This window comes from Perognathus longimembris, chromosome 10 (genome assembly GCF_023159225.1).
Source record: "Perognathus longimembris pacificus isolate PPM17 chromosome 10, ASM2315922v1, whole genome shotgun sequence".
Classification (NCBI taxonomy): Eukaryota; Metazoa; Chordata; class Mammalia; order Rodentia; family Heteromyidae; genus Perognathus; species Perognathus longimembris.
The window spans coordinates 70,138,951-70,159,002 of NC_063170.1; the positions used below are offsets into that span (position 1 = coordinate 70,138,951).

The following is a 20,052-nucleotide window of genomic DNA, read 5'->3' on the forward strand; positions in this document are numbered from 1 at the left end:
CTCTGCTTTCTGCAGGACGTGCTAGTTAAACTGCTTGGTCAGGGCTTCTGCACCTGCAGAAACTCACTGTCCAGCTCTGGCCTCCTCCTCCTCCTGAGGTGAAGCACTGAGGGGGCCTCTTTCGAAGGCAGCATTTGGAGAACATATTACTCTGCGTTCTGCTTTTCGTTTATTCACCCACTCATTCATTCATTCATTCATTTTGTCTTTGCTGAAGTCCCTGCCGTGCACTGAAATCTGGGACTCTGAGACAAGGACAATGCTAGATTTTTACCAAAGAAGCCAACCTGAAGCCAGGAACTGGTGATACACACCTGTCATCTTAGCTACTCAGGAGGCTGAGATCTGAGGATCAGGGTTCAACACCAGCCCAACCAGGAAAGTCTTTGAAACCCGTATTTCCATTTAACCACTCAAAAGCCCAAAGTAGAGATGTGGCTCAAGTGGTAGAGAGAGTGCTAGCCTTGAATGAAAAAGCTAAAAGACAGCACCCAAGCCCTGAGTTCAAGCCTTTGTACCACACAAGAAAGAAAACGGAAGGAGGGAATTCAATCATTTCACTACCCGTTTATTGGCGAAATGATTTGTAAGTTCCAAATTGCATTCTGAGTGGTGTAGTGGAGTCTCATAATGCCGGGTTCCGTTCTGCTCAGAACTGTGATCCAACAGCTCCACTCTGTCTCCATATACTGCGAGCCTGCCGGTCAGCAGCTACGTATGGGGCTCTGTTATCTGATTGACTGGGGGGGGGGGGCAGGGGGGGGAAGGTGTTACAGTCACTGAAGTGACTGACTGGTCCGTGTGGCATGGCGGGGAAACCCAGAGCATGTCAAGTGCGGAGCCGGGCTGGCCTGCCTGGCCACTGGCTAAGGGACGATCCGCAGGCCAGCCCTTCCAGGCAGGCAGAGGGGCGTCTCTGAGGGGTGGTCCGGGAGCCATTGGACAGGCATGGGGGTGTGGGGGGGGGGTGAGACAGGTTTCAACCACGTTCCAGAGCTTTCCGTGGGAAAGGGCTGGCGGGGAGGAGGGGGCCGGGGAAAGTTTGCCAGTCGGGGAGGCCGGGGCTGTGGTTCGCAGTGCTGGCTGCCACCGCGCGGGCTCTGGGGAGGATTATCTATTTTAGCAACTCTGGGAGGGAGGGAGGAGGAGGAGGAGGCTCAGCCAAGCAGCTCCGCGCGCGCAGCGCAGAGCCGGCTCCGGGCGCCCCAGGCTGCGCTCGGCGGGGCTGCGCGGGTCCCCGGGGGCGCGGAGGCCCCAGGGGGGCGGGGGGCGCGATGCTGGCCGTGTCGCTCAAGTGGCGGCTGGGCGTGATGAGGCGGCGGCCCAAAGGTACCGGCGGGACGGGAGGAGGGCGCGAGGGGGGGCGCGGGCTGGGGGGGGGGGGCGCCGGGTGGAGGAGGCCGCGGGGTTGGGGAGCACTGGGGCTCTCTCTGCTGATCCCCCCCCCTTGGATCTGAGTCTCTTCCCCCAAGTCTACCTGTGCCCATCCTTTCTCTCCCCCTCCCTCTCTGCTTCCTTCGCTCTCCATCCCTGGTCTCTTCCCCATCTCCGCCCTTCTCTCTTTGTGCCGTCCTCCTCGAGGTCTCTGCGCCTCCCTCCCTGCGGCGTGGCCCTGCCTGCCCCAGCTCTGCCTTTCCAGGTTCCCCTTCCCTCCTGCGCCCTCCCCCAGGGCCTTTCCGTGCTCCCTGTCCGCCCTCCACGGCCCTTCTAGGGCCCCACGTTCCATCGGGGCGCCCCAACTGCCCTCTTTCCCTACTGCTCAGATTGCCGGCAGCTCCTACGCTGGAGATGCTGAGAAGCAAAGTTTGGGGGTGACGGGGCTCACCCAGCACTGGGCCCCTGCATCAACTCTGCTGGTCCCGTCCCTGAGCAAACAAACGCTCAGCTCCTCAGAAGGACGGAGGACGGGGGCCCCCAGTGGGCAGAGTTGGAGTGGGGAGGGGAGGGGTGGGGCTGGGCCCTCCTCTCCCCCTCCAGACTTGCCCTGTACAGCATGGGTGATGGGGGGGTGGGGTTCACAAGGGTCAGATGGCAGCAGACGTTAATTCAGCGCCACTGAGTACCGGGGAGTGCATGTGCTCTTTTGTTCTTCACTATGCCCTTCGTTGCTGTTCCCATTGCTGTCCAGACGATGCAGAGGGAAACTGAGGCACAGAGTCTAAAGCCCAAGGCCACAGGCTGCTGTGTAGGAGCTCTGTCCAGCAGAGAGTGCTGGGCCCCACTCGGGATGGGTGAGGTCTGACACCCTAGCCAGCCAGCCAGCCCTGGTAGCCCATTCTGCAGGGCCTGAGTGGTGGCCAGCAGGACAGGGTCAGGAACAGAGTCTCCCTTGGGACTGTCTGGGACTCCCAGGCTGGGACATGCCAGCTCCTCCCTGAGGAGCAATGGGGTGCTCTTTGCCTGGGGTGTGGGGGACACACACTGGAGCTCCCCTGGAGGACATCAGATAATGCTGTAAATTGGGTTCTGTGCCCTGGAGCTTCCTGGTAAGCAGGATAGCAGGTGCACCACTATGTCCCTATCTTTGTCGAGGAGTTTCAACAACTTATCTGCCCAGGCTGGCCTCGACCCTTGATCCTCCCTGGTAGCTAAGGTTACAGATGTGAGCCACCAGTACCTGGCTCGGGGTACATTTTGCTTGTTCATGCAGGCTCTCAGGATCTTATGGGTAAGTAGAAGTTTGTCAGGTAGACAAGAGAGAACCATTTGTGCTTGAGTCTGAGGCTTGCAAGATCTGCCCTAGAGAACTGCGAGAGCCTGGGTGGACAGGAAGGGTAAGGGAGAAGAGGGGGAGTCGGGTGAAAGAGGGAGAGGAGGCTTGGACTGATCCTAGGGGTGGTGGGAGACATAGAAGGTTCTTGATCAGGAGCGGGTGGACAGCTTTGAGTGTGGATCACAAAGGAGGGCGTTAAGGAAGGAGCAGAAGCGGCATCCAGGCAAGAGGTGAGGGACCACCGGAACAGTCAGCTGACGGACGCCAAGGCAGAATACACTGCGCCGTTCTCACATTCCAAAACTACTGATTAAGATGTTTATTGCGTCAGGCACTGCTTTAAGTCCTGGGGTACAGCATGGAACAAGACAGACAAAAGTCAAATCTCAAACCAGGCGCCTGTGGCTCATGCCTGTCATCCTAGCTACTCAGGAGGCTGAGATCGGAGGATCGTGGTTCAAAGCCAGCCGGGTCAGGAAAATCCGTGAGACTCTTACCTCTAATTAGCCATCAGAAACCCGGAAGTGGTGCTGTGGCTCAAGTGGTAGAGTGCCAGCCTTGAGCTAAAGGGCTCAGGGACAGCGCCCAGGCCCAGAGTGCAAGGCCCATGCCCACCAAAACATAAATAAATCAAATCTCCCCACTCCGTCCTGAGCTGTGTCCAGCTGTGCTCCTCCCAGGCACGCGCCTCCGTGAGTCCCTGCACCCCTCCTGGCCCTCTGGAAGGAGGCTTCCCTGAACTTTCCCCCTGAGCCTGTACCAGCTCTGGCATTTCTCACCCTGGGGCAGCAGCAGCTGGAGCTGAGCTCTGTCCCTCCAGGGCGGTCAGTGCCCCCTCCTCAGTCTCCATCCTCCTCCATGCTCTGCACCCCAGGATCGCAGAGGAGCTTCAGTGTCTCGGGAACCGTTGACTGGCTTCCCTCACCAAAGTGCCGGGGGGAGCAGAGTCACGCCAGGAACCATCCGGTCCTGGCCCCTGGAGCGCCGCTCTGGCTCCGTTTCTTGTTCTCCTGGGCACTTCTTGGGCATTGTTTGTACGCCAGGCGCTGTGCAAGGCACGCCGTGTGCACGTCCTTGTCTTCTTACCGGGTTTCAGAATTGCCAATCACATTGCTGACATTGCGGCTGGGGAAACTGAGACTCAAAAGAGAACGTGGCTTTTCACACTCACCCCCCTAGAAAGAAGCGATGGGGTCTGAGCAAGCCCCCTGCCTGGTTGTGGGGGAGGACATTCCTCAGTGGTCAGTTTACCCAGCATCCCTGGCTTGCTAGGAGTAGCACCGTGCCGTGAGTGTTCAACACATGCTACAGGCCTGGCTGCCTGGATCCCTTGGGCAGCCTGGCAGAGACAGCGACGGGCTCCCCAGCATTCTCTGCTCCAGACAGAGTGGGCCCCTTTCTCCCTCTCTGCCTGTGTCCCTCCTGCCTGTGGCCCCTTAGCAGAGCCATCGGAAGCCAAGCCTGACAAAGCCGGCAGAGCGGCTCGAGCCCCAGGCTCTTCCGGAGGTACCGGGTGAGTTTCCAACACACCGAGTGTGTGCCTACGCATCTACTCAACCGAACCTGTGCTGAACTTGTCAGCGAACGCCCCACGCTAGCCCGTTTGTCAGCTTGAATGTCCAGTCCGCAGGACCATCTGCTCGCCTTGATTGCCCTGATAATGGTGAAGGCTGCTCGCTGCCGCCCAACTGCCAGCCTGGGAAGACAGCCCGATGGGGCAGAAAGAATGCCCATCCGTCAGGCACCCAGACCCAAGCCGACCCCGACTCCTGTGGGCCTCTGAGTAGATCCTACGCCTCCCAGATTCAGTTTCCCTTCTGTGCCCCAGTCCTACTCTCCTAGGGCTGAGACGCTCCTGCCCCCCCCCACTACTCCCATTCACCACTCTCTGCCCTTGGGGCGACCTTGTGTATGCAGCCCCCGCATCGCATCTCCCTGTCTTGGCCGAGGCGTTGGTGACTCACAAGCAGATGTGGCGGGCAGGTGGGCGGAGGCGATGCGCCCAGAACCGGCACTCTAACAGCCACACAGCTGGCGGCTGGCGACCCTGCGGGATGCCCTTGGGCAAGGTCCCTGCACCCGGCCTCCCAGCCACAAAGCAGTCTGGGGTCTGGAGGGACCCCCCCCCCGCCCCCAGAGGCCACACGGGGCGTTCACGACGTGGATCAGGAGGCCCTGGGCCCAGTAAGATGCTGCGGCTAGGGGGGGATGGTTTGGCCTGGGGAGAGGGGAGCTCTTCAGGAGGAAGCCCCAGAACGAAGATCAGAGGGTCACCCACCCCATCCAGCCACCAAAGCCACAGGTAGGGTCTGAGCTGCGGCCTCTCCTGCCAGGGAAGCCACGGCGTGGAGGAGGGGGCGTGACCCCCTGCCCCTCACAGTTGTTGAGGTGCAGGTGGGTTTGCAGCGTGGGGTGGCTAGCTCCTGGGCCCTCTGCTCCAGGCAGCAGGAAAGGCCTCACGGCGGTCCGCGGTCGGCCACTGTGAAGTAGAGAGAGGGAGTTGGTTGGAGGCTGGCAAGTCCGAGGCTGGGGCAGTTGTGTCTGGCGAGGGCCCTGTGCCCAGTCAACTTGTGGCGGAGAGCGGGAGGGTGAGCAGGTGTGCGGGGAGTGAGCGCCAGGCGCTGCCGCGTTGCAGCAGCTGTCTCTCGCGGTAATGGCCCTGCAGCGCGGGACCTCGCGCCTTGGAGGAAAGCGCCGATCCGGTCCTGGGATTTTCCCAGGTTCCCAACACCCCCCTCCCCCCAAGCCGAAGAAGCTGAGGTCCTGAGAGCTTGGGATGAGTCCCCGGGTCGCACAGCGATCCACCGGCGGCCAGCTTTCCAAACCTGGGGATGTGGAGTTGTCGGGCCGCTCCTCACTTTGGAAGAACTGGCTGCTGGTTTCGGGCCCCCCCCCCCCACCTCCCCAGGCTGCCCAGTCCTCCTCACGTGCCTCCGTCGAAGCACAGAGCAGCCAGATGCCGTCACTGGGAGCTGCGGGAGGCCCGGGTGCCTGGCGGGCCTGGCTGCCGGCCACTGCGCACGCCCTGCAAGCTGTCTCCTTGCCTCTGCCTCCAGGGGCCGGCGGCACTGCACCGGAGGGGTGGTCTCTGCAGTGAGGCCCAGCGGCAGCTTGGCCGGCTCTCGGCTCCAGAAGGGGCCCTGCCTGCTCACTCCCAGAGAGAAGTCCCCCCCCCCCCACTGCCCTTCTTCTCTCAGAAGCATTCCAGAACGGTCGAGAACATCCCAAAATGTCCCAGGTCCTTGCAGACACTCTTTACCCTTGCCTCACCCCACAGTCATCGGTGGCTCCCTACTGCTTCTCACACTTCTCGCACAGCACCCGGGGCTTGTGAACACCAGGTTCGACCCGGTAGGCCCAGGCGGAAGCCAGACCCCTGCTTGAAAGGAGCTCAGAACGCAGTCATGAAGGGCGGACCGCGTTTGAGGACTGAGAGCTCTGTCGGCGATTGCTCTGGCCTGGCTCTGGCCTCCGCTTTCCTCTTTTCCCTCTGCATGGGAATCTCATCCAGGGGTTCCCCCTTCCTTTACATGCCTTCCCCAGCCTTCAAAGTCAGGCTCAAAAGCCCCTCCCCAGTGGGGTACCCCCAGTGAGTTGCTGCTCCTCCCCTAGTTCCCTCTTTGAACCCCTGAACTGCGGAGAGGCCCACCGCAGTGCTAGAACAAAGATGCTGGCCCAGGCTTATGGGATAGAAACCTGGCTTCACCTTTACCAGCCGAGTGACCTTGGGCGAGTTGCTGGACCTCCGTGGGCCAAAGCATTTGTGTCCTGCATTGTGACAAAATGCACGGCTGTTTCCAACCTCATGACTTTTATAAAATCAAGTAAAGATGTGCTTTGTGGGGTAATGGAGAACCAGAGCTTTACACCCCACAGTCTGGACCCCCTGGGCTCCCACAACTCCGGTTGGGTGCCTTACCCTGTAGAACAAGTAGGAGGCTGCGGTGGGGGGGGGGCGGAGGAGGGGTTACCCCACGGCACTGGCAGCCACGGTCAGTCAGAGCTTCAGCTCATCTTGCGCCGTCTTCTGCGTTTGAATAGACAACGGATTGGGGGTACAGAGTGCAGCGTGCATAATTGTTTAGGAGCCCAGGTAGAATACAGCTCGCTTGCTTGTTCATTCTCAGTCCTTTTTGGTTTTTTAGGGAGGAAGGGGGCTCTGGAGAAGTTGCCTGGTGCTGCCTCCTCTGTCCTAAGGGGGCGCTATCATTCCCCAGGGGTCACGTCCCTCCCTCGTCATAAGAACATTCTGGATCAGCCCTGTCCTTTCCGGAACCCAAGGTGATTGCAGAGTGACTGTGGAGAGGACGGCTTGCACAAAGACAGGCAACGTGGGGACAGGGTGGCCAGCTCTCCTCATTCGCTGACAGGCCCAGGTCGTAGGGGCGGGGGCTTCTCAGCCATGGCCTCCTCTAGGCCCCCGTGGCCGTGGGGGAGCAGGGCAGGTGGAAGGCCCTGTTTTCCTCCCTGTCTCTTGTCCCGGTCCCCCCGGGGCCTGGAGGAAAGCTGAGCGGAAGCCTTCCTGTAATCCATGGCGTGACCTTTCCAGGGGCTTCGCATCCACAAAAGTAAATTCCAAAGGTGCACACAGAGAGAGAGAGAGAGAGACAGAGAGGCAGAGAGAGAGAGAGAGAGAGAGTCAGAGAGAGAGAGGGAGGGAGGAGGCAAAGCTGCCCGGCCAGCCGTGGACATGCACCTGTGGAGAGCAAATGTTGTCTTAGCAGAAAGGGCAGCTGTCTGGGCGAGGGTGAGGGAAGGGTGATGTAGTCCAAGCAGAAATGGGCGCTTTACCCGACTTATGGAATGGTAACCTCTCCTTAACCATTTAAACATTAAAAAAAAAGAAAGGCTGGATGTGCTGCTGAAGGCCTGCGCCCCCTCCTGCCCCCCAGAGCCCTGGCAGGGCGGTGGGGGGGGGGGTTCTGCTGGGGCAAAGCCCTCCTGCCCTCCCGAGGTGGAGCCGGGACTCTGAGCCGCCCTCCGGGTCCTGGCGGAGATCAAAGTCTTCTTTGCCAGCCCCTCCCTGCCATCACCAGGGTAACAGGCTACATGGGGCCGGTAGCCTTTCCCCTCCGGAGCCCTCCCGAGAGCTGTGCCTTCTGTCTTGGGTCTTGGACTCTCATTCCTGGTTGAGGGAACCATACCCAGAACCTGGACCCAGACCCCAAGGCCAGCCCCCCAGATAGACCCAGACCCCCCAAGCCCATCCCCCCAGATGGACCCAACCCCCCAAGCCCAGCCCCCCAGATGGACCCAGCCCCCCCAGCCCAGCCCCCCAGATGGGCCCAGCCCCCCCAGCCCAGCCCCCCAGATGGACCCAGCCCCGCCAGCCCAGCCCCCCAGATGGGCCCAGTCCCCCAGCCCAGCCCCCCAGATGGACCCAGCCCCCCCAGCCCAGCCCCCCAGATGGACCCAGCCCCCCCAGCCCAGCCCCCCAGATGGGCCCAGTCCCCCAGCCCAGCCCCCCAGATGGACCCAGCCCCCCCAGCCCAGCCCCCCAGATGGACCCAACCCCCCCAGCCCAGCCCCCCGATGGACCCAGCCCCCCCAGCCCAGCCCCCCAGATGGACCCAACCCACCAGCCCAGCCCCCCAGATGGACCCAGCTCCCCAAGCCCAGCCCCCCAGATGGACCCAACCCCCCAAGCCCAGCCCCCCAGGTGGACCCAGCCCCGCAAGCCCAGACCCCCAGGTGGACCCAGCCCAGCCCCTATGCAGAGTCACCAAGGAGGAAGGCACCTGGGAGGGAGCAGTAGGGAGACTTGGACTGAGTGGACTGAGAACCTGGATCTGGGAGCCCCCTCTCTCAGGACAGGCAGGACGCACGAGCGCCAGCCAGCCTGGCTTGGTCCCGGGGCCCAGGGCCCTGGTCCGAGCCCCGGTGCGTGTGGCCGGGTGCACCACGCAGCGTCACGGCTTGCTGCACCCACGTCTCAGCCCCTGGTGGCACTATCGCTCCGCCCTCCCCCCCCCCGCACCCGCCCAGGTGTTTGCCCTGGGGTGGTGGGGTGGAAGCGGGAAGTGGGCACAGCTGGCACCCCCTCTCCTGGACAGATGGCGGGGCGTCGACTCGCACCTGCCTGGTCAGCCCTGAGCTGCCCTGGGGGGCCCTAGTGTGTGCAGCTGGGGCCGGGAGGGGGCAGCCCGCCCACGGCGGCGGGAGCTGGGACCAGCTGCGCCTGCCCATCATGCCTCGGGGCGGGCCATCTTCCACACAGGATCGGTGAGACTCGGGGCTGCGGGCGGGGGGCCATGTTCCCCAGTCCCGACGCTGGGCGGAGTAAGGGCCTCCTGCCAGGCCGGGGGGGGGGGGCTGCTATGAGCCCATGGTTTCTGCACAGCCTCCGCGGTCCCTGCGCCTTCGCCGGCGAGGACTCGGGGATGCTGAGAGCTGAGATGGTTTGTCTGCTGATAGGGGGGTTGAACTCAGGGCCTCACTCTGGCAGGCCGGGGCAGAGCAGTCACTCCACTGCCTGGGCCACGCAGCCAGCCCTGTGTTTCCCTGGCTATTTAGAGAGGAACGGCCTCCCTTTCTGCCCAGGTGTGCGTCTGGACCGCAATCTGCCCCCCTAGACTTCCTGTCCTTGTTGGAACGACAGTCTGCCCCACTGCCGCCAGCTTCCCTCTGTGCAGATGGACCCTCTCTCGTTGGCTTTTCTGCTTAGGCTGGCCTTGAACTGCCATCCTCCCTTCTCAGCCTCCCAAGCAGCTGAGATTATAGGTGTAAATAAAGTGTAGAAAGCACCATTTTCCTTTACCAGACTGAAACCAAAGGCCTGGGGGTTGGGGGGGGGGGCTGGGCCTGAATCCCAGGGCACCCTGGGAGCAGACCCAGACATAGGGTCTGTATGTGGGAGGCCAGGGAGGGCTGGGCAGAGCAGCTATCCTCTGAGAGCCCTGTCCAGCCTCAGGCTGTGGGGCTGGGGAGCCTTGGACCCCATCGTGGAGCCAACAGCCAACGCCAGCTGTGTCCCCTTTAAGCGGAGAGTGTTGGCTGCCGAGGGTGGACTTCCCAGCCAGTGGGAGGGAGCTCGCCCCCAGGCTCCTCCCCGGACCGCGGACCCAGTGGCTCAGTTGGTGGGCAGCAGGCGGGAGAGCAGCTACATGCTGTGCGGGCTCAGCCGGGACAGCCCGGGAGAAGCGGGTAAGGAGTGGGCTGGGGGTCCGTGGCCCTGCGGTCCCCTGCGGCCGAGGACAGCCATGCCTTGCTGTGGGGCCTGGGGGGCAGGAGTGGGGAGGGGACCCCAGCCAGGCGGGCACCGAGGGCGCTCCGTCCCCTCTGGAAGGTCTCCGCCGCGGGTGGGCTTGGAGCTTGCGGGGCTGCACTGGGCCCCGGGCGGGCTCGGCCCTCTCCTCCCTGCATGGGGAGCAAGCCAGTCCCTGCCCTGGGCGAGGGCAACAGGCTGGGCTGGAGAGCCAGGAGCTCAGCCTTGGGGTGGGAGCTGCCTGGGACCTGGGCAGAGGCCGCGGGGCGGGTGGGGTGGTTCCCTCCAGGCATCCCTCCGGGTGTCTGCCCGGCCGTCCGTCCATCTACCTCTCCAGCCTCCGCCTTCTAGACCAGCGAGGCTGTTTTCTAAGGTGTGTGTGTGTGTGTGAGGTGTGTGTGTGTGTGTGTGTGTGTGTGACAACAGCACTGGGGCGGGGGGAGGGGGAGTCATAATTCTCCCCCACCCCACCCCCCATTTTACAGTTGGGAAACTGAGGCGCGTGCGTGGTTACACAGCCACAAGACGAGCACTCGCGCCATCCCTCCCCTGTGCACCCCTCCCGCCGTCCCTGTGGCCCGTGGGGGGAGGCGGGGCCTCACCGGGGCCCACGAGGGGCCTCCACGCTCAGGACCCCCGCACTCAGGCCTCTCCACATCTCCTTGGCACGTTCTCTCTTGGGTTGACTTCCGCCGCCGCCCCAGGTAGCCCCTTCCCTAACTCCTGCCTCAGTTGACATCAGTCCCAAGGCTTCTTTTGATTCAAGGCCAAAAAGAGAGCTTCAGGGACGGCGGGATCCAGGTGCTCAATGAACGTAATCGGGAACCTGGGCCTCCTCGGTCGCCCTGTACCTCCTCAGGCGAGCTTCATTTCCAGGTGGACTCTTCCAGCTTAAGGTCAACCCACCCCATCATCCCTGAGGAAGGAGAGCTCATCTCTTCCACTTGCAACCGAAGCCTGGGCGGCTGGCTGCCATGGGCCCGGCTTGACTCACACACCGGTTGCTCAGCTGTCATTGGCTGGGCCTGGTCACGTGGCCTCCCCTGGAGCTGGGGAGGACGGCCCACCGGGTCAGGTGGCCGCTGTACACCTCCACACCAGCGGCCGGAAGACAGGCCTGAGGAGGGGGCCCCTCGTGTTCCCTCCGTGAGAACTGGGGTGGGGGCCGGGAGACGGGGGCCCCACGCAGAGCCGTTGTGGGATGGGACCCTCCTGGCTGGCCGGGGCTAGGACATGCACCGTGGGCCGCACACAAACGTCGTGGGCAGGAAGTCCTATCCCACTCTGCCCTCCCTGCCTCCGGGGCGCGAGGCCTTCTGCAGCTCCCCAGCCACAAAGACGTCTTTGTCCCCAGGCTCCGGGCCTGTGAGGCCTGAGCCATCACTGGCTGCCCAGCCGGGACCCAGCGAGCCCGGCACAGGGCCCGTCTGCCCGGCACTGCCCCGCCATGAACAGCCCCTCGCTCAAGGACTGGTCAGCCGCGGGGTCCCCCCAGCGGCCACACGCTCAAGGGTTCACAGTTGGGATCCCAGAGTCAGGGAGGTGTGGGTTCCCGTCTGGGCTCGGCCTCTTCCTCGTCTTTAGATTTGGGGCCCCCTCGTGCCAGCTCTTGGATCCCCATTCTGCTCATCTGTAAGGGGAACTGAGCTCAAGAAGGATTTGCCGGGCACTTGCTGTGTGCCAGCAGTGTTCTGGGGGCTCGCGTAGCCGAGGGCAGATGGGCCCTTCCACCCCACTGACGTCCTGGAAGCACAGGCCCGCAGTACCCCCCATCAGAAAGTGTCAAGAGGTGTGGGGTGCTGACGGATGGTGAGTCTGGGCAAATACTCACCCCTCCGAGAGGTGACATTTCTACAAGTTTCGGCAAGAGGAGGAAGGAGGGAACTTCAGGCCGAGAGCAGCCAGTGCAAAGGCCCTGGGGTGGGCCTGCAGAAGTGTCCAGAGAGGACGTGAGAAGCAGAAAGTGGAATGGTTCTGTTGGTGGCACAGTTTTGGGGTCCCGTTCCTTGATATTGCCTGTTTTAGGGAGAGGTGAGGAGTGCCGACCCAGCCCGCAGCCTGAGCGCCTCGCGCCCTCCTGTGAGATGCGGGGTGTCCTTGCCCCTGGAGAGGGAGAGGCCTGTGAGCCTGTGGTCCCAGGTGGCCAGGCAGGCCCCCCACGGGGCTGGGAGGGAGGGGGAGAGGGAGGGCGGGAGGGCAGGCTGCGGGGCTGGCCCCCTCCCCAGCAGGGTGAGGGCCCCACTGGGGGGCTGTGGCACCTTCCATTCTCAGTGATCCTTGGTGCGGAGAGGTGAGGCTGCAGATTTGGCTGGATTTCCCCAGTGCCGGGGCCCCGGAGCCCGGTGCTCCCCCGCTGAGCTGCACCCCTGCCCTTGCAGGCTCTCACACCTCAGTGCTGGGACCTGCTTCGATTTCCCCTGGGAACATGCTGCTCGCCCCATTTTCTGGGCCCAGGAGCCCTGTCTGGACGGAGGCCTGGCCCTGGCCTCTGTATCCCCGTCCTCCTCCTGCCTGCTGCAGCCGTGAGGGTCACAGGGGGTCATGCGGGCTGTAGTCTCAAGCACAGGGGCCCCAGGGCTGCCGGCGTGACCCTTAGAGTCTGCTGGGTAGAAGCTGTGTATCCCTAGGAAGTTCCCTTAGCCTCTCTGTGCCTCAGTTTCCCCATCTATAACACAGGGATGATAACACCATGAATACCATTAGGATGCAGTGGTTTAATGTGAAGATTCTTAGGACAAGGTCTGGGGTCAACCCCTGCCCCTTACGATGGGTTTACTTAGCCACCCTGTGCCTCAGTTTCTTCTTCTGTTCCTCAGAATCCCAGCTTGTCCTGGCTCCCTGACTAGGGAGGTGGCACAGGCACCGGGCAGGCGGCAGCCGCCCCCCGGGAATCATCAGTGCCCACCCCGTGCACCGGGAAGTGTGGGGTGGGCCGGGGGCCGGGGTCAGCACCCAGTCCTAGGGTGGCCCCTCCCCCGGGCCTGGGGTGCTGTCTAGTCTGTCCTGTTGAGCTGTGGACTCTTGTGCACTCAGGGGGCCCTCTCAGGTGCTCAGCACCCCTCTTCAGTCCCACCCAGCCCCTCGTGGCCCTTTCTGGGCACCGTGGCTCAGGCGGGGCCCTGGCAAAGCAGACTGGCAGGGGACTGGCTTCCTTTCCCTTTGTCAAAGCTCAATGGCTTCCCAGGGCTGCGACAAGAGGGAGCTCACGGAGGCCAATGAGCAAGGATTCCAAGAGAACTCAAAGGCAGAGCAGCCCCCTGCCCACTCCCAGCCGTGGCCGTGGCCGCAGGCAGGAGGAGGGGGTCCCGGCCAGGGTGGGGGGGGGGTCGTGCGGCCCGCTCCCCCAGCCCCACGTTCTGGGACCGGCTGCTATGGGGCAGAGGCACAGTCCCCTCCGAAGCGCGTTCTCACGGCACGGACTGAATGAAGGCGCAGTTTATAATTGCCCATTACTGGAAGGAGGAGACCAAGAAAAAAAAAAAAAACGGATAAAAATATCTCTGTATTTTTTTTATGCACGTTTCCAGCTGAAAATTGGTGGGAAAGATGTTTTTGAAAAGCCTTCATCTCTAAGCATGTAATTACCAGGTCCCAGAACAAAAACGAGAGAGAGGGAGAGGGAGAGAGGGGGGAGGGGGGAGGGGGGGCTGGGGTCCGCTCCCTGGAGGGATTAGATCTAAATCAAGGGGCCCCTCACGCCCCAGCCACCTGTCCTCAGCGGGAGGCGAGGCCTCTCCATCTTACAGAGAGAGGAGCGGAGACGCGTGCCACACGGGCAGCCATGGAACAAGGCCTGAGGATTGAATGTGGAACCATGGGGACCCAAGCTGTCCAGGGAAGGGGTGCTGTCTTTCAATACATGCTTGTCCAGCCTTGGCCTCCGTGCCCAGCACTGGGGGGGAGGGGTTCCATCCATCCTCCGTCGGGGTTGATCATTCCTTCGTGTTCATCGTCCGTCCGTCTTCACACACCTGCCCGGTTGCTCTGCACGCCCTTCTTTGGGAATCTGCTCCCTGCATCGGCCAACCGGATCCTCAGTTCCTTGTCCTTTCCCGGGAGAGTCAGCCCCAAAGCCCCCCTTGCCCGCACCTCTTCCCGGGGCCCCCTCAACTGTGGAGCTAGCCAAGGGGCTGGCAGGGGCTTCCCAGGACAGTGAGGGCGGGAAGGAGTGGGATTTGCCAGAGGCGGAAGCTAATTTGTACAGGATAAGACACATAAAACTCCGAGTGGCCCTCTGAAATACTGTCATGCAGTTGCTAGAAGCCATCTCATTCTTCTCCTTTTATTGGCTCAGAATCATCTTGTTGACTCTAGATGAAGGGTGTATTAAGGAACTGTAATGGGAGGCATTACACTTAATAGCGGGTCACCTGGATTGGCAGCGGATCAGAACCAGGGGCGTGAGCCCTCGAAATGATCCTGAGCTCCACAGCGATGTGTTTGGCTATCTTCCAGCTTAGGACAGGCAAAGGGAGCCCAGTTATTTGATGGAGCAGAATGGCTGGGGAGCTGGGGGCCTTTGTGCAGTTTAAAGGGACGGTGGAGGAAATGTTCGCAGCCCTTGGCTGAGACCCACCATCTGTCCAGGCCGAGCCACGCCCATTCCCCAGGCGAGCCACGCCCACTTCCCAGGCCAAACCCCTGCCTTTCCTTACTCAAAAGGAGCCCCTCTCCCAGGCGGACCCTGCTCCTGGTTCTCAGGGCACCCCAGGGAGCACTTGGCAATGTCTGGAGCCGCTGGGGATTAGAAGATCCCTCATCGCTGGCATTCGTAATGTACTCACGCCTGTAATCTTAGCTACTCAGGAGTCCGAGAGCTGCTGAGGATCAAGGTTCAAAGCCAGCCCAGGGAAGGAAAAGTCGTTGAGACTCTTATCTCCGATTAACCACCAGAAAACCGGAAGTGGCGCCGCGGCTCACGTGGCAGAGCGCTAGCCTTGAGCTGAAGAGCTCCGGGACAGCGCCCAGGCCCAGAGTTCAAGCCCCACAACCGACCACAACAAAAAGAAATCGAAACAAAATGCCAAACAAGCTCTGGCCACACTGCGAGCGCCGAACCCAAGTTACTCAGCCCCAGAAGAAGGGCTGCGCCTTCCCTAGCTGAGGAAGCCCTCGCGGACCCCCACGCAGACCCCCACGCAGAGGACCTGCTCAGGACCACACCCGCCACGCAGAGCATCCCCGACGGAGGGAGTGAAGGCGGCTCAGGCTGTGTCCCTCTTTGTCCCCGCAGACGATGGGCCTTACTCCAAGGGAAGCAAGGATGCAGGCGGGGAGGTGGCCCTGGCCAGCCGGCGACAGAGCATCCCAGGTACCCAGGTTCCCTTCCTCCCTCCCGCTGCCCCCGGCCACAGACACGCGTGTGGGTCACGCAGCCTGAGCCCCGCGCACACTTCCCCGTGACCCCAAGGAGTCCCGTGGCCTGTGCTCCGCGGCCCGGCGTCCGGCCGACCCAGGTGAGTGCTCACCCCCCCATCTGCCGCAGAGGAGTTCCGGGGCGTCACCGTGGTGGAGCTGCTCAAGAGGGAAGGCAGCACGCTGGGCCTCACCATCTCCGGGGGCACCGACAAGGACGGCAAGCCCAGGGTCTCCAGCCTGAGGCCCGGGGGGCTGGCAGCCAGGTGAGAGCCCTGGGCAAGATCGTGGGGTGGGGGAGGGGGGCTTCCCCACGGCAGGCACGCACACACACACACACACACACACACACACACACACACCCCACCCCGCCGCCCCCTGACAGCCCTGGGGCAGCTTCTGCAGGCTGCCTCAGCTGAGCCCCCGAGGCTGGGAGTCTGGCTCTGCCCAGCGCTTCGTCTCTGAGCAGGGAAACCCACAGAGGATGTTCACGCTCAGCCAGGACTAGCATGAGGGAAGAGCCGGGGCCCCGACGGCCTGGCCACTCTTGGGGCTGGATCCCCGCCCCCCCCCCCCCGCCTCCACGGTCACGCGCGCGCTCTGCCTCTCGCTTCAGGAGTGACCTGCTGAACGTGGGCGACTACATCCGCTCGGTGAACGGGATCCACCTGACCAGGCTGCGCCATGACGACATCATCACCCTGCTCAAGAACGTGGGCGAGCGCGTGGTGCTGGAGGTGGAGTATGAGCTGCCCCCGCCCGGTGGGTGCCCTTAGACGGGGAACTGCCTCCACTGCCCCGGTCGTGGGTGGACACGGCAGCCTCCCCACTGGGGCCGGGGTGGCGGGGACCGTGCCAGAGGGGGCGGGCGTCCGTGCCAGGCGTCCCTACCCCGCCTAGGGCGGCAGGCGGGGACCTCGGTCACAGACCTCCGGCCGCTCTGCATCGCTAGATGCCCCCCCGGGCCCTGGACCCCAGTACCCGGCTAGGAGGACATAGCCTGAGTGCCCCTGAGCCCCGAGTTCCAAGCTAGCCTAATGCCCAGCTCTGAGTGACTCTGGAGCTGAACCCGGGCCCAAGCCCAGCCTTTGCCATCCCTGCTGCCCTTCCTCTGAGGGAGGGCCAGGCGGGCACCGGGGGAGAGGGGCCCTCGGAGTCGCACCACCCTGCCGTGAGGAGGAGAGAGGGTCTCCTCCCTGGGGTCCCCGGCCTGTCCCTCAGCCCTCCTAGCATGAGCTTTGGGGTCCACTGTGGGCTTGGACCTGCGGTAGGGACTCAAAGGAGGCCCCCGTCTCTCTGCAGCCCCCGAGAACAACCCGAGGATCGTCTCCAAGACGGTGGACGTCACGCTCCACAAGGAAGGCAACAGCTTCGGCTTTGTCCTCAGAGGTCAGTCGGTGGGCAGCGCCCGCGGAGCCGAGGGGCACGAGAGAGGCCGATTGCCTGGGTGCCGGGGTACCTGCTCCGCTGGGAGCGAACATAGCATAGATCTCACTTCTGACCTTGAAGAACCCCGGACCCTGCCGTGCCAAGCAATGAGGTGCACGTGGCTGAGGGAAATGGGATGAGAAAATGCCCCCCAGAACGATGGTGGACGGTCCGCTGAGATTGAAGGCAAAGTTGGGCGCTGCCTGGCAGCCAGTGCACAGAGGGAAATGAGACAGACTAGGAAGGGAAGCGCGGCAGTGAACAGAGAGGGCGCGGGGCGTCTTGGAAGATGCTCCATGAATAGCAAAGACAAGGTCCTAGCACAGGTTTTGCTGAGGGAGGCTTCTTGGGGGCCCCGGGGGGGGGGGACGCAGGGTGGCAGGTAACACTTCCGCCTTCGTTGACTTCCGTCCAGGAGGTGCTCACGAAGACGTGCACAAGGCCCGCCCGCTCGTCCTGACCTACGTGCGGCCCGGCAGCCCCGCGGACAGGTGAGCCTGAGCCCGGACCCCCGAGACCCCTCCAGGCGGAGGCCAGGGAGGGGACCCCCTGCCTGAGAGGCCGGCGCTGTTGGCCCCAGTGTCTCCCAGCCCTGGCGGGTCGGGGGGAGCCCGTCTCCCTGGGCCCCGTCGGGGGCCGCCTCTTCTGTCCTGGCCGTGCCGGGTCCCAGGCTGCAGGGCCGGGAAGACAGGACGCGGGGGAGGAATGACTCGGAGTCCCGCCCCTGACCCCTGACCTCCTGACGGACCGGTCCTGGCCATTTAAGAGCATCCTAGCCCAGGCTTGTCACAGGCCTAAATCGGTCCCCGAGACGGGGCCTGGGCGAGCTATTCATAGAAGCTTCTAGAATAGCTCTGGCACCTGTTGCTAGCATTCCAGGGCCGGGCTTGGGTACCCATGGGGGAGACGCAGGCCAGGCCCCTCCCCAGTGACTGTCTTCCCACGCCCGCCTCCCGGCTCCAGGGCTGCCAGGCCGGGGGCGACTGTGGGGGGCGGAGTGGGGCAGGAGGGCACCCCACCCCGGGCTTAGGTGTGGCCCCGGCGAGGCTGCCCTCCCCTCTGTCCTTGGCGTGGGGTGGGTGCCTCCCTCGGTGCCCCCTCCTCCTCCGTGTCTGAGCCCCCCCCGGCCCCCCCCACCGGGCGTGTCCCGTCCCCGCAGGGAGGGCTCCTTGAAGGTGGGCGACAGGCTGCTCAGCGTGGACGGCGTCCCCCTGCACGGGGCCAGCCACGCCGCGGCCCTGGCCGCCCTGCGCCAGTGCGGGCCCGCGGCGCTCTTCCAGGTGGAGTACGACGTCGCCAGCCCCGGTACGTCGGCGCGGGGGGCGGGGCCGCGCCGGGCCCCGGGGTTCCGGTCCTTCCCACCGGGCCCTCCGTGCTCCCCTCCGCGCGCGGTGGCTCCTCCGTGCTCCCCTCCGTGCGCGGTGGCTCCTCCGTGCTCCCCTCCACGCGCGGGCCGGGCAGCGGGCGCGAGGCTGGGGCAGGCGGGGAGCACTCCCGTCCTCCTTCTCTCCACTGCGCCAGACGCGGCGGCCGGAGCCCCGGGACCCTTGGTGGTGGAGATAGCCAAGACCCCCGGGGCCGCCCTGGGGCTCTCCCTCACCACCGGCTCCCACCGGAACAAGCCAGTCATCACGGTGGACCGCATCAAGCCGGCCAGCGCGGTGGACAGGTAAGCGGCCCGGGCGGCCCGCGGGGGGGGGGGGTGGGGGGGAGGCGCTCCGGGCTCTGCAGCTGGCCCAGCCCCGGCGTGCGCTCCGCCCGGCCAGGAGCGGAGCCCTGCACGCCGGAGACCACATCCTGTCCATCGACGGCGCCAGCACCGAGCACTGCTCCCTGCTCGAGGCCACCAAGCTCCTGGCCAGCGTGTCCGAGAAAGTGCGGCTGGAGATCGTGCCCGCGCCCCTCGGCCCGCGGCCCCTGAGGCCCCCAGAGGCAGGTGCGCCCCTCCGCGGGTGTCGAGGCCCAGGGACGGTCTGCGGCTACCCTGCCGGCGAGCGCACGTCACAGACTAGTGGAGGCGGCAGCGGGGCTCCTTACACGCAAAGCCCCAAGCCCCGGGCCCTGCTGCCAGCCCATTGTCTTCCCCCATGCAACCCCGGGGGGCCGCTACTCTCTGCGTCCTGTGTACAAATGAGGCACAGAGAGGTCAGGGGACTCGTGCAGGTCACACAGCGGGCCAGTGGCGGGGCAGGGTGGGATCTTGACAGTTCGCTCCACAGCTCCATCAGCCAGGCCCGGGGCCAGACAGCGGGGGGGCCAGGAGGAGGGGCCTTGGGGAGCAGGGTCCCCCGCTGGGGGAGCAGAGGGGGCTCCTCCGCCCCGGGGAGTGGAGGCCCCAGGCCGGCCGGCCCTCCAGTCCCCGCCGTTGCTGCTGTGTCACACACAGTGCGCGTGCAGCGGAGCGAGCCAGGCTGGGACGCCGGCGGGGCCTCCCGCCACAGCCCGCGGCCGGGCCCCTGCCACACGCCGCCCTGGGCTGCGCCGCCGCGGGGCCAGGAGCAGAGCCGCTGTGAGTGCCCCGCCCCCGCGCCGGCCCCGCACCCCCTTCCTGCGGGGGGGGGGAGGGCTGTGCCCCGGAGGAGACACCTGCGATGGCCCCTGTCCGCGGGGCTCCCCCGCGCCTGCGGAACCCCGGACTTTGAGGCTGGGGGGCGCCCCGGCGGGCGGGAGCAATGTGGGGTTCACCGGCTGTGCTCCCCTCTCCCCAGCCTCGTCTTCCACCCCCTTCTCCTCGCCCACCATGAACCACGCCTTTCCCTGCACCCACGCCAGCACCCTGGCCCGCGGAGCCCAGCCCGCGAGCCCCCGGGCGGCGGCCGGGCGGCGGAGGCCCAGGAGGAGGGAGCACCGGAGCTCGCGTAAGCCGCGCCCCCCTCCCAGCTGGGAGCCCAAACCCCGTCGTACAGGGGGGGAACCTGAGGCGGGGAGCACGGCGCCCCGGCCCCGGGACTCGCGCTGGCCCCTCGGTCCGCAGTGTCGCTGGCCTCCAGCACCGTGGGGCCGGGCGGGCAGATCGTGCACACGGAGACCACGGAGGTGGTGCTGTGCGGGGACCCCCTGGGCGGCTTCGGCCTGCAGCTGCAGGGCGGCATCTTCACCACCGAGACCTTGTCCTCGCCGCCCCTGGTCCGCTTCATCGAGCCCGACAGCCCGGCTGAGCGGTGAGCCGGTCCCCCCCACCCCCCCCCCCCACTCAGCCTGGATAGCTCGGGGACCCAGGGAAACACTCGGGGCAGGTCCACCCCACTGCCAGCCCCAGCGGAGGCGGCCATCGCCCAGTCACCTGCCCGGGAGCGCGTCTGTGCGCACCCTCAGACCTCAACACCTGGAAGTCTGTACCTCCTGTGGGGCC

General features: G+C 64.6%; 1 protein-coding gene across 1 annotated transcript in view; it reads left to right on the forward strand.

The window, feature by feature from the left end:
* Nucleotides 1–20,052, forward strand: part of Grip2 (glutamate receptor interacting protein 2) — a 58,781-nt gene that overhangs the window by 24,952 nt on the left and 13,777 nt on the right. Inside the window, 11 exon segments of the mRNA XM_048356322.1 lie at nt 15,151–15,228; nt 15,403–15,538; nt 15,889–16,034; nt 16,575–16,661; nt 17,116–17,191; nt 17,860–18,005; nt 18,222–18,369; nt 18,467–18,636; nt 19,087–19,209; nt 19,409–19,558; nt 19,675–19,861. Coding sequence (XP_048212279.1) covers nt 15,151–15,228; nt 15,403–15,538; nt 15,889–16,034; nt 16,575–16,661; nt 17,116–17,191; nt 17,860–18,005; nt 18,222–18,369; nt 18,467–18,636; nt 19,087–19,209; nt 19,409–19,558; nt 19,675–19,861 — 1,447 coding nt within the window.